The 12,950-nt window shown below is 56.3% G+C and overlaps 1 protein-coding gene across 10 annotated transcripts in view; it reads right to left on the reverse strand.

Annotated features, from left to right (window-relative positions):
• Window positions 1-10,474, reverse strand: part of SEC16A (SEC16 homolog A, endoplasmic reticulum export factor) — a 31,250-nt gene extending 20,776 nt beyond the window's left edge. For 9 of the 10 annotated variants that reach the window (XM_057548020.1, XM_057548019.1, XM_057548026.1 and 6 more), the window contains exons 1-3: window positions 9,899-10,086; window positions 2,643-6,337; window positions 772-908 (exon numbers count right to left, since the gene is read on the reverse strand). In XM_057548020.1, coding sequence (XP_057404003.1) covers window positions 772-908; window positions 2,643-6,269 — 3,764 coding nt within the window. In that variant the 5' untranslated portion in view covers window positions 6,270-6,337; window positions 9,899-10,086. Of the gene's footprint in view, window positions 1-771; window positions 909-2,642; window positions 6,338-9,898; window positions 10,087-10,230 lie in introns of those variants that run through there. The other variant, XM_057548018.1, reaches the window with a different exon arrangement.
• Window positions 10,475-12,950: the final 2,476 nt, after the last annotated feature.

A 12,950-nucleotide genomic window follows, 5' to 3' on the forward strand; every position in this document is an offset into this window, starting at 1 on the left:
GGACGCAGTCTTCACCCGCGCCCAGACTCTATTACGAGCCGAAGGAGCCTTGCACCCTCATGGCAAACCCGGCCCGGTGAGACGAGGGCCCGGGGCGTGGGAGGAGCCACGGCGGGCGGGCTCTGCAGCCCCGCGCTTCCTTCTGAGCCCCCAATGCCCCTTGGGGGGAGGACTGTGGCCTGCCTAAGCTTTTACTCAGCTGAAGGCACGATGCCAAGGCTCTTTTGAAATGCCTCATCTGTGATCGCAAAACTGAGAGGAGCTCTGTCAGGGGAGAGAGAAGCGGGAGGGAGCAGCTGGGGGCCTTGCGGCCCGGGGGGCAGTGCCGGGGAGGGAGCCCGGGCTTACGGCGGCTGCTGCCAACGGGCCACTCCGTGTTCCAGCCCGCGCCTGCCTGGCCTGGGAGTCAGGGCCCCCCGTCACCAGAGGCGGCAAAGGACCTGCATGGGGGAAAAGCTGCCTCGGCACCCACGGAGCCGTGTGCGTCCCTCGGCGACGGGACCACTGCCCGGGCCGGGAGGAACCCCGCACGAGGGCAGGGGTGGCTTCCTGGTGGCCCTGCACAGGGTCGGGTCTGACCAAAGGCCATCTGACGACACGTCCGTAACTGCGCAGCAGCACGCTTAGTTCGATTTAAAGATGCATCCTATAATCTGTCCACACCCACAAAATGTAAACACACGTTAAACAGGTCTGTATAATTCTTTACAAACACGGTCTTTTTCAAATCACTAAGTTACTACCACGGCCGGCAACACAAACGTCAGTCACCTGGCAGCCGGCCGGTCCGAGCAGTGACTCGCCCGGGAGCTGGGCCGCTCGAGCTCGGGGTAGCGGTAGCTCTCTGCGGAGGCGGTGGCTGCACCGTCGTAGGGCCTGTATCTGGGCTCATAGAGGCCGTAGACGTCCTGTTGAAAGAAGGACACCTCCATCAGATGCCAAGAGCCAACTCATCAAGCAACCGGCACGAGTTCTCGTGGTACAGACGCTGCTCTCCAGATGAGCCCCAGACGCGGGGCTTCCTTCATGCGAAACGATAAAAAACAAATGAAATCCACGGCCATGTCCCTAAGACAGACTGCCCTGGCCCGGCTCAGGAGATGGCCCGCCATCCGCAGGCCACGCCCGGGTCCTGCGGTGACCCGTGAGGACTCCTGTTACCTGCTCCCCGAGGTCTCACTTGCGCAGGTGCCACAACCCCACAAGCTCAGGTCCCGTTTCAGACACCATCTCAGGGAAGCAAAGGAACGAGGGTCCACTGGAACAGGTCCTGAAGCTACAGGCAGCCTCAAAAAGAGTATCATATTCTATTCTTATGAGGCTTTCAGCCCCATTACAGACCGATAAACCCCCGTGGCTCTAAGACCACATCGGGACTTGAAGTAGAGACGAGGTGACCCAGGCACGAGCCAGAATCAGTCCTTCCTGACTCAGCCTGACGCTCCACCATCACCCAGCAGAGGACGAGAAATCACGTAAAATGCACTTGTTCTTAACCACTACTGGAATCCGCAGCGACACAGAGACAAGGCAGAAGGAAGTGGGCTCCCACAGAAGTGATGCTGGGTGCCGGCTGGGACTCCGGGATGCAGATGCAGCTGCTGGACAAGGGCCCAGAGCAGGTACGCGGCCCCTCCATGCACTGCCGGGCCTTCCTGGGCTCTGGGCACCGCGTAATTTCCTTCTATGGGGTTCCTTCTGGATCCAGGAGTCCCAGACCTCAGGGGTTAGGTGTGTACCTGTTCCCACATGTGCAAAGATGCCCAAAGCCCACGAGGCAGCTCCATCACCGGGGCAGCCCCACTCCCTCAGCCTCTTCTGACTGCAGGGCCTCCAGCACGGCGCCTGCCCCCATGTCAGACAGTGGACTTCAAACTTCTGGTCCACAATCCTTCTGCCTCCGCTGCCCGTGGGTGATGCTGGCCAGCACGAGAGATGGTGAGAAGCGGACAGTAATCAAACGTGTGTCCACCTGGATCACTTTTTCACACTAAGGCAGGATTAAACAGAACTTAAAACGACATTCGTGGGCCTGCATCAGTGTGAAAAGAGGCAAGAATCTTCTGGGTAGCACAGTGGGGTCCCTTGCTCTGCTGCTGCTATCACAACGTACCTGAAAGAAGCTTATGGAATTACACCACTCTTAGCTGTTTCATTTGGATTACATTCCAAACCTAACTTTTTTCCCTAAATAATTTCATTCTGAAGGAGGCATTTGAAAGACTATAGAGTTTTCCTGTTGCTTCTTAGGTAGGTTTTGAGGTCAAAACCACAAAGAAGCTTCAAGAAGCTATTCCAGTTTCCCAAACTGTGCAACCAAGAACCCTGGGTCTGCGGAAAGCCAATAGGCAGGACAGGAAACAAAGGTCCTTTCTGTCACGTAAGCTGGGATATGCTGTGTTAAACAAAAATTAGGCAGGTATTCTACCCAACTCAATGTGCTAATGCACGGTGTGGACGTCCAAGAGAAAGGCCGTGCTCAGCAGAACAAGCTGTGAGCAGGCAGCACTCCTCCCATGAAGCAGCGCGTGACAGCTGACCACGGGTCACCTCGGAACTGACCAACAGAACCCCGCCAAGGCACACGGCGTGAGGAAGAAACCACTGATCAGGGGCTCAACAGTCCACAAGCTCGACCCTACCTGGTAATAGTGGGGGGCGGTGCCAGGATCCAGCGGGTACGGTGAGGGGTACGGGGGCTGGTAGCCATCGTACAGGGACCTGTAATAGTAGTAGGACGCCAAGTCTGGAGGCGGCGGCTGCTGCAGCCACTGCTGGTCAGACCGCGCGGCCGCCTGGCTTGAGCTGGTAGACGCGACGGACATGCTGGAGGACCGAGGTGGTCGAGGCGGCAGCTGCTGGCCCATGTCAGCTGGAGCCGGACTTGCAGACGGATGGGTTGGGTTTGGGGACTGTCCTTGCGCTGGTGGACCTGCTGGGTTTGAAGGCTCTGGAAGTGCTGCTCTGGGCCCCTGGGGAGGGGGAGGGGGAGGGCGAGGCGCCAGCTCCTGCTGGGCTCTCTCTCGGCCGTGCTGGTCCTGAGCATCTGTCGTCACCTGTTGGTAGAAACGGTCTGGGCTATGCGCCCCAGGCCCACGTGGTCTGTGACTGGAGACGGTTTGCTGACAAGAAGCTAGGCTCTCAGCTTGGGCCGGGCTATACATCCCTACAGGATTTTCCAGACTCCGACTGAATGTAAAGTCGAGGGCTCCCGAAGCTTCACCCCGACTGCTGGAGTGATTTGCCGTATTACTATCAGGTACTGATGTACTGTTCACAGGTGGAACTAACATCACGCCTGTGCTTCCACCAGGGCTGGTAACTAACTCGGGAAGAATGCTCTCTGCGTTATGAATCTTTTGAGTTTCCGGAAGTAAGTTCTTCGGAACTGGATGAGACGGTGGTTGAACCAGCAAATTAGCAGGTTGACTAGAAACCATTTCAGAGGCACCACAAACTTGTGGGAAATTACTCTGGGCAAGACGGTTAGGCAGAGGCGAGCAGATGAGAGCGCCAGCTGGAGTCCCAGACAAAGGAGCGTTTTCTCCAGAATCACCCCCAGCAGCCTGGCTGCTTACTGTGGGCTTATCTCCCACCAAAGAATCTCTCCAGGACTGATTCTTCTCATTAGGATTCAACGAGGACACAGAAAAATTAACCGGCTGAACCAAATTATAGCTTTGATCAGGCTGGGTGACCAAGACCGGCTGATTCTGCAAAGACTCGGTGGGTGGGGAGGACAGCAGAGTGGCATAACCGGGACCCACCTGGGACGGGAGGGCCTCCTCTTCGCCCATTTGGGGAGGATTCTCGAGATTCTCGGAAGCACCAATGCCGTCCCCACTCTGCACGGCGGGGCCGGGGCCCGGCTGCCAGGACTGCTGGCCACACACCCCCTCATCTGGAGGCTGGATCACTTCAGATGGCTGAGGTTTCGCGGGCACGTGAAGTGCGGGAGCAGCTGGGGCTAGGAGGACATTGCCTCCAAAATCTGGCAGCTCGTTCTGCGCCCACAAAGTCGTGGCTGGGCTCTCACACTTCACAGCCCCCTGCGCCCTGGTCAAGGGCCTCTTCTCAGGCGCAGGGAGCACAGCTTCCAAGGGCGGCCCCGTGGCGTGCAGAAGCCCGGAACTGGCCTCTGTGGGTGTGGTGAGAGGTGGAACACAGACCCGGGGCAGGAAGAGGGTCTCCATGTTGTCGGGGGGCTGCTCCAGGTTGCCAGGGGAGGCGTCGGGCGCAGCAGCGGCTGCTCTGCGCTGCTTCTGGTGGGCGCTGGGCCCCCTCACCTCGCCCACCACGTTGGCGCGGTCTGCCTCGACTGGCTTTACTCCAGTGAAGTGCGATTTCACTGGTTCAAAAGAACTATTTGCACTCGTCTGAAATATTCCCGTAGGTTTTGGGGGGCTCGGGGCCAAGGGCTGGGGCAGGCTGCCACGGTAGTTCTGGCTCACGGTGCTCTCGTCTGTCTCGCCTCCCACAGGAGAGGAATCCACCTGCTTAAAAAACCTCCCCGGAGCCTCATCTTCAGGTTTTCCAACTTCCTGCTGAATGAACGTGCCCCCCGAGTCGTGGGGCCTGGCTGCACTGGGAAGACCCCGGTGGCTCTGGCTGCTGTAACTGGAAGACACGCTCTCGCACCGCGCAGGGTGCGCCGTCGCATCTGGGGCCTCGAGATTAGGGCCCCCGCCTCCAGCGTGGCCCACGGCACTGAGCCTGGGGACAGCCGGCCCGGGAAGGGGCCCGTATCTGAGCTGAGCACTTGGGGAGGAAGGGTCTGCGCTTAGGGGCTCACTTGGCAGAACTTCCTGGTTCTGAATGAACTCTAAGTTCTCGACGTTCTCGTACTGCAGGCCCCCAGCACCGTGAGTCCCCGCACGTGCTGTGTCACCCCACGTGTCAACAGCGGCAGCGTTAGTGGTCGCTTTGTCGTGTCGGATGCCTGCAGACTGAGAAAAGTAAGGCTGTGGGTCTCCTCCCTGCTGCGTGGGCTCACTGCTGGAACCTTTGAGAAAGGCCTGATAAACGCCTCCTGCCCCCATGTGTGCAGGAGGCTGGCCGAGGCCCGGGCCGGGGGAGAAACCATCAAAGTCAGACTGACCGGCAGAGACCGCTTTTTCAGATGTGAGGTTCTCTTCGTTCTCTGTCTCTCCTCCTTTGAAAAACATGGAGAGCGCTCCCGAGCCCGCTTCCGGCAGGGTCCAGCTGCTCCCGGCACCCAGGGAGTTGTGCGAGTGGCTTTCTGGGCTGTTTCCCTGAGCGAAGGGGTTAATGAGAGCCAGGTCTGACAACTGCTCTCTATTCACTCCTGGACTCAACCTGAACTCCTGGCCCGCCTGAGCGTTCCCAACTCTGGAATTCTGCCTAAACGCATTTTCTGGATCAAAGCTATTTGCTGAGTGGTTTCCACTTTGCAGGTAGACTGCCTCATTTCTCCCGTCACTGGCCGAGGGTCCCGGTAAAGACACCAGGGGGCCGTGTTGCTCGTGGCCAGGACCCTGACGCGGGTTGGACGGAGCGGGAAAGTGGGCAGCGCTGGAGGCGTGGCACACCGTGTTCTGCACAGGTCCCTCTGGGCAGGGCCGGTAATGCTGCCCCAAGGGCTGCGGGCCTCCCTGCACCGGCCCCCACTGCCCGGGCGTTTGCTGACGAGGCTGAGGAAGGAAAGGGGGCGCTGCTGGTGCCGCGGTGCCGTCGTGCGGGCTCGGCCGGCTCAGGGGTCTGTCGGGCCGTGGCGTATTCGCCTGTGGATGGCTGACACGACAGCTGTCAGGACCCACTCCTGGAATGTACTGAGGAGGATACGGCGGCGTCTGAACTTCAGGCTCCGGGCCGGGAGCGACCTCAACTCTCCTGTTCACCTCGGGCCCAGGTGGCGCCGAGGGGCTCAGCACGCCGGGAAACGGGCTGGCATCTGACCTGGGCTGCAACGGAGGGCCCGGCAGAGGCTCGCACGGTCCTTGGGAGCTATCCCCGGCATTTGTGTGTGGCCCAGGCAGACCAGCACGCTGAAGAGACAACGGTGGGGCTGGGCCTTGCACAACGGGTGGGCTGCTTTTAGACGAACTGCCCAGTGATGTATTTTGGAGCGCCTGTCTACTAAAAGCAAACGGGTCCGTCACCGGCTGCAGTGGGCAGGCGATCGGGGCCACCGGTGCATTACTGTTGGCCTGTCTTCTGTACGGGCTGTTGGACCAGAACGTGCTCTGAGGACTCCCGGACGGGGGCGGCTGTACCACGCCCGACGGGACAGCCTGGGGTGGAGGCTGCATGATCGAGCTCCTGCACAACGAGGTGCTGCGTACAGAAGAAGCAGGATAGAGGTGCTCCTTACTCTGAACTGAAAAAGAAAAAGAAAAAGAATCAATACATAAAATCCATGTATTCAAAGTCCTGGCTGCAATCAGGAAAACTAAGAAAGAAGAAAAAGGCTGAAAACAATTTTGCATCATGCAGTCCTGAGGGATACACCTCTCCAGCCTCCATTCCCGTGAGGACCGCTGTCCCGGGCAGCTTGGGAGGGAGGACCCGGGGTGACAGCACGGGCCGGGACGCAGAAGTTGGCTGTGCCTGGGCCAGCCAAGTGCCTTGAGATGACTCGCTGCCCTTCGCTGAGATTCAGTTACGTACCCCTGCTACGTACCCAGGGGCGACACCCACCGCCCCCACGATGCCCTCAGCAAGCTGGCAGGGACCAAGCAGAAGCTAACGTCAGTCACCAGGTACGCAGTCCCTCCACATTTTCCTGTAAACTATCGCAGACTGAGAAAAAGCCAACTCCTCTATTAAGACTGCATATCATACTTTTCATACAGGTTAATTCTAAATCTTGAAAGGAAAACAAAAGTTAAAAATTTGCTCCTCTGTTTTCTTTAATTAAAGAGCCTTACAGAGTAGTATAAGCTGCAAAATGTATTCACCTAAAACGCCTTTTATCCCACCCTGTAAAATGTCCATTTTCTGCACCATGACTGGTTGCACACCACTAGCAAAACAAGCTGCCTCTGATAACCGGAGTTGTAACAACTATACCTGGAATGAAAACCCCAAGTAATCTTAAAGCTGCTTTAAAACTGACTAACTGACTTATTCAAAACTTGTCAATAATAGGCAGAGGGCCCATAAACCCTTTATAGAAAACAAGGGGGCAGAAATCCTCTTTACAGCATTTTTTGTTGTTGTTTGTTTTTTACTAAAACACACTAAGTATATTCTTGAATAGTTAACCTGCACTTTTGAGACAAAAATCCAAGCATGGTCTCTTTACAAAGTCCTCCTCTGTATGTCAGTCCTTCTCCCCAGAACAACCTTCACAAACAGATTAAGTGGAGCCCATCACAGAAAAATGTCAACAACAAAGGAAGAAATGATAGAAGGACTCCTGAGTTTAACCCACACATTTCTGCAGGTATACAATGTCTTTGTCCTTGGGAATCTTTCTGATACTCAGACAAAAGAAAAAGTGCATAAACGTATATTGAGTAAAGTTATTTACAAAGGAAAGTTCCTATTTCCATCTGAAAACGAGTCCTATGAATCTATGAATCCGTTACTATTACTGCCCAGACACACTCTTGTCCCAGGCCAGCAGGGAACCCTTTCTGACAGACAAGCACTTTGAAACCCACTCAAATGTAATGGAGTTAAATATATGAAGAACAGCATTAGAGACTTCATTCGGTTCTAAGCTGTCATTTTAAAACACAGGACGTTTACAGCTGAGCTTTACGTGGAGCAAGGGGAGGACAGGCAGAGCCTCTTCCTCTTCTCTGCGAAATCAGAGGCATCTTACAGGACACGACATCCTCCTTGTAAGGCTTCAACAGGAGACCCGCAACCACACTAACCAGCATACATTTAAAAAAAAAAATAAACACACACACACCACAGAGACACACACACACAGAGAACAGGTCCAGAGGATTTATTCCCCAGGTGTCACTGTGAGAGCCAGACTGGGCGCCAGCTGAGTGGCTCAGCCACAACCACTGCTCCTTCTGTGACCCAATTTCTTCACCTATAAAGTGAGAACTGAAATGATGGTTTCAAAGTCCCTTCTGGGTTTAATCTTATGAAATTCTATTCACAGTGGATTCTGGGAGGCCCAAATCCCTATGACTGTTTAATAGGGAAATCTTATCAGAATCTAAATTTCACATAACATTTATACTTAAGATGTTTTCCTTGCAGAAACTTCCTTAAAATTATTTTCTCAACTACTGGACTAAGAACCGTTTTATAAGCAAACACTATCACTTCCCTACAAAGTAGCTTCCCCTTCTCTCCCTGACACCTGAGAGCTTTTTAGCAATATACCAATTTCATCTGGAACCATCTTCTGACTTGAACATTATTCTTTTGATCTTTTTTTATATTCACCAGCAAAAAACAATGCAAGGGCATATCATTTATCTTTTGACTACAGAGAATTTTATTCTGTCTAGTAAGTCATTCTGTAGCCTCAAGTCACCTAACTTTAAAAAAGGCAGACTGCTTCAAAGAAACCAGCTGATCTTCCTAAAGATGCATTATTCATGACCCCAGCTCTTCAACTAAGCTGCCTTGGATGTATGTGAAATAAACACAACCTGTTTCAAAATAAATTCCTGGCTACTGAACTGAGATACTGAAAGCACACCCCTCTCCTGCCAGGGCCGTCGCCTCAAGCGTTAAGTGTGTAAACCAACCGGAGTGTCAGGAAGCACCTGGGAGTCTATGCTCTGCCCACAGTCTCCCTCACGGCAACTGCTAAGCGACGTACCTATCAGACTAGGGGACACCGGACACAAAGACAGCACAGACTCCAACTTTTCTAAGTACAGAATCATACACATTTAGATGTTAAAGAAGGGAGTGTCTAAACACTGCAAAAAATGACAAAGAGCAAAAAGGACACTCGGAAAAGATGTTTACAGAAGCAAGAAGGAACCACATTAAAATCTGCACACCTACCCCGGAGAAAACTTTCCATACAATTTTGAGACTTACTGCAGTAAATGCTATTAAGGGTGTATGAGTCACAAAGAACAAGAAAGAATTGATTTTTTTTGGCTCTTGCTGTATCTTTCTAAGATAACAGCACCTGGAACCCTAAGAAAGGGCACAGGGGAAAAAAACTGCAGGGAGGCAGGCTGTGCTGAAACTTGCAAAAGTATCAACCTAGGAACAATCGTCTGTGACTCAGTTTGCTTCCTGCCATATCCGGGGATGGGAAATACCTCTCTGGTTAACATCTGCATTATATGTATTTAAAACAAAATCTTAATAAGCAACTCACTATCTCCAAACCATTTAAAACTTTTCAGGTAAAGCAGCAACAACTGATTTTAAATGGCTGTGTCATGTCCAGACGCTCTACTGTAACACTTTCTTCACAAAAAGGGCAGGCTGGTTTACACATCCCTCTGCCCCTTGACATAAGACACAGCGCTCGACCTCTGTTGCAACATCTTGGTCACCTCGCCCCATTACCAATAGACGCAACAAGGCTGTTCCTTGGTTCAAATGTCAATCTACCTCATCGCCCGCACGGCTCAGTAGAAACCTTTCAACCAATGAACACAAAACTTCACAACCTTCGAAGCAAAGGGCAAGCTAAACTGTTAAAAAAATTTCCTAAATGCTTCTACTCCTTAAAAAGTTGCAGGTCTGGCTTTTCTTCCAGCCTTTCCAACACAACCCCACACTGAAGCCACCAGGGCTAGGGGCCACTCAGCTGACCCGACAGCCCGTGCAGGTGGAGGCCACGTCGGCCTGAGCGGGCAGGTAACCAAGGGGTCTGCCCAACCCTCCCAGCCCTCAGGCCCCCGCCCGACCCCCTGGCGGCTCCCAGGAGACGCGCCGTCCGTTCGGGGCAGGGCCCGGCCCGGCCGCCTCCCTCCGCCCAGACCCCGGCCCTCACCGGCGCGCCGCAGGGCGGCCCAGGCCCACTCCGGCTACCGCCCGGCCCCTCCGCGACCCCCGGCTCCCGCCCCTCAGGAGCCGCGAGCGGAGCACGGCACGGCGGTTGCGACAAGCGCAGACACGGCAGCCGCAGCAGCCATCTTGGCACATCCGGCTCCGGTCCCCACGGCCACCGCGCCGCCGACGTGTCCGGCAGCGACGTCAGCGCGCGCCACGCCCCTCGCCGGGGCCCTCGTGACACTCCGCCCCGCCCCTGGCCCCGCCCCCGCCCGCATCCCGTCTTTCACCGCCCATCCATGGGCCCCGCCCCTCGCCCACCTGCCCGCCCACCTGCCCGGTCGGGCGCGCAAGGACCGCCCTGGGACGTCGTCCGGGTTATGCCGGCTCTTTCTCCCCGTCTCTTCTGGCTTAGGATGTGAGAAGAGTCGGGATTCTTCAAGAAGACCCAAGGGAAGAATCAGTCTTCAACGACTGATGCCAGCAGGTGCACCGACCGAGAACGGCTACCCGGCTGAGCCGAGAACCCGAGCAGCACCCTGGCGCAGGCGCGTTCCTCCCATTCTGCCGTTGGACTCTCGAAGCTTGGGAAACGGGCGGAAGGCGACCGCGCATGCGCCGGTCGCCCCTGCGGACTGCGCGTGCGCGCCTCGCGGTGGCCCGCGAGTTACCTAGTTACGGCCGCTCACGGCTCCGGGTTCCAGGTCCGCCTGGGAAGTTCGTCTCCCTCCACGTCTAGCTCTCGGAAAGCAGTGCCCGTGTGCTCCGCACAGAACCCTGGAAGGAACAGACGCCGCCGGCCCCCAGTCCACAGGCCCCCGTCGAAGCCCCACTTGCCGCCCAGGCTCCCGCTTCGGGGGTCGTCCTGTCCGCCTGCAGCGCCCAGTCGCACCGTCCCGCCTCGCCTCGCCCAGGCCCGGCCTCCTCCCCCGGCTCGGCCGTCGCCTTCCCCGGGCACACACTTCGTCCGGTCCTTTCCCTCCCCCCACCCCCCCCCCCCCCCGCTTCGCCACCGGCGCTGGCCGCGCAGTCCCCGGCCCCTCTTTTGTCTGCCCTAAGCCCCCTCGAGGCCCCTGACTCTTCTTCCAGTGAGCAGCGGTTCCCTCTGTGCCCAGTGATAACCCCGTGGATGGAAGCCGGTATCTCTATGTGGTTTTCCCTAACCGTTGTTGAGTGGATATTTGTGTTGAATGAGGGCGACCCCCGAGGTACCGAGTGACAGTCTAGGCTGCTGGGCCTCAGCTTCCTGTTCCTCTCTGAGGTTGCTCCCCCGTCCTGGCGTCCACCGGGAGGCAGCATCTGAGCCCACCACCCACAGAGGATCTTAGGGAAGAGGGGTGCTGCCCTTTGTACCCTCATTCTCCCAATGAGAAAAGGCAGGTGAAAAAGCAGGCAGCCTGGCCCGGCCCACTCACCTGCCACCTGCCTGGCAAGGATAGGGAAGAGCAGCAGCCTGCCCCGCGTGCCCCAGCGCCTTCCGGAGGGCGGGAAGGGTGGCGAGTGTGCCTGCGCAATTACACATCGCCCAGCCGCTGAGCTCGCAGCAGCGGCTGCTGCTATGCTTTGGCCTGGCGGGGGTAGGAGGGTGGTCACTGATGGGACCCAGGAGCTTGGGAAGAAGGAAGGAGTGTGGTTCTTCTATTTGTTTGCCGTGATGCTGGCAAGAGAGCAGCCACGCTGTCAGAGCCCCGGGCGGGTGCAGGGAGAGTTTCAGCCCATCTGACGTGGCCACTCTGCTAAGCTAACATTTGCCTTGCAGAAATCGAGTTCCCAGCCTGTGTCAACACAGAGTCAGGGAACATGCAGTAGAACGCACCCTGGGCCCCACCACTCGGTCCCCTTCTTCCTGCTGGTCACTGTGTTCTGCAGTCACTTTGTCCCAACAAATCATCCTGCAGAGAGATGTGTCGCTGGTACCCACCCCCACCCCCCAGCCCAGGAGGGAAAGCACTGACACTCCCAGGCTCAGGGCTGTCAAGTTAGCTTCAAAGAGCCCAAGAGCTCGAGCCCAGACTTTCCTCTCTGGTGACCTGAGGAGCCCTGTGGTCAGCCCCAGTGGGCTCTAACCTGAAGACAGCAGAAGCAGCAGAAAGCAGCCTGCCCAGGGCAAATTGGAGACCTCTGGGCCCTGGGTTGGATGTTAAAGAGGCAGCACAGTGTTGACTCCTACAGGGTGACTTTAAGGAAAGCCGTGATTAGCATAGGTGACCTGCAAGGGCCTTGGGGCTTTTTTTCCCCTGCCCTCCTCCCTCCTGCTAAGCTGTGTGTGGAGACCCTCTCAGGTTCTGTCTGTAGGCTGGTGTGCAGGAGAGGGTTCCTGGGCCCACAGCTGAGCCATCAAGCCTCTGGGCCATGGAGACAGGGCTCTGAGTCAAAGACCATCTGCTTTAAGACCCAGCCTGCTACCTAGATGCTGTGTGCCCTTTGTCACCTTCCTTAACCTCATCAACCTGGGGTTTAAGCAGGGTGAGCACCTGGACAGTTTGGGGACTGAAAGAGGGCGCTGTTGACACATGTGCCGGATCAACAGGTGTGAACTGGGGCTGTCAGGGCAAACTGGGACGCGGGGGCTGTGCCGAGGAGGTGCACCGCCACGACAGCCATCGCTGGTCTTGATTAGGCGCCCTTCCTTTTGCCTGCAATGTCCACTCCTCTCTCCTTTCTCCCAGCCTCTCCCCTGGCTCATACTTGGAGGCTGGATACAAATGTCACCACCTCCCTGAAGCCCCCACTGGGTGGGCTAGAATCGGTCGCTCTTTCCTGGGGGAAATGTAGCTCCTCATGCCAAGCTCCGTAGTCACATGAGCTGCAGTCACGTTACCCAGAACACACGGGACACAGAACGGCTGTGGGCAGAGGGACAATGGGCAGAGGCGGTGCCAGAGAACCGGGCTGTCCCGTCATCATTACGGCACTTTGTCGCATTGTGTAGAGTATTGTGACAGTCGGCCTCTGCCACTAGCCTGTACCTTCCAGGGTGCTGGTGCAAACCAAGAGGCACTCCGAGCGCAGAGTCCACGCCACGGTGCCGAGGCTGTGAAGTAGCTCAGTGA

The sequence above is a fragment of the Balaenoptera acutorostrata genome, chromosome 6, assembly GCF_949987535.1.
Source record: "Balaenoptera acutorostrata chromosome 6, mBalAcu1.1, whole genome shotgun sequence".
NCBI classification, from domain to species: Eukaryota; Metazoa; Chordata; class Mammalia; order Artiodactyla; family Balaenopteridae; genus Balaenoptera; species Balaenoptera acutorostrata.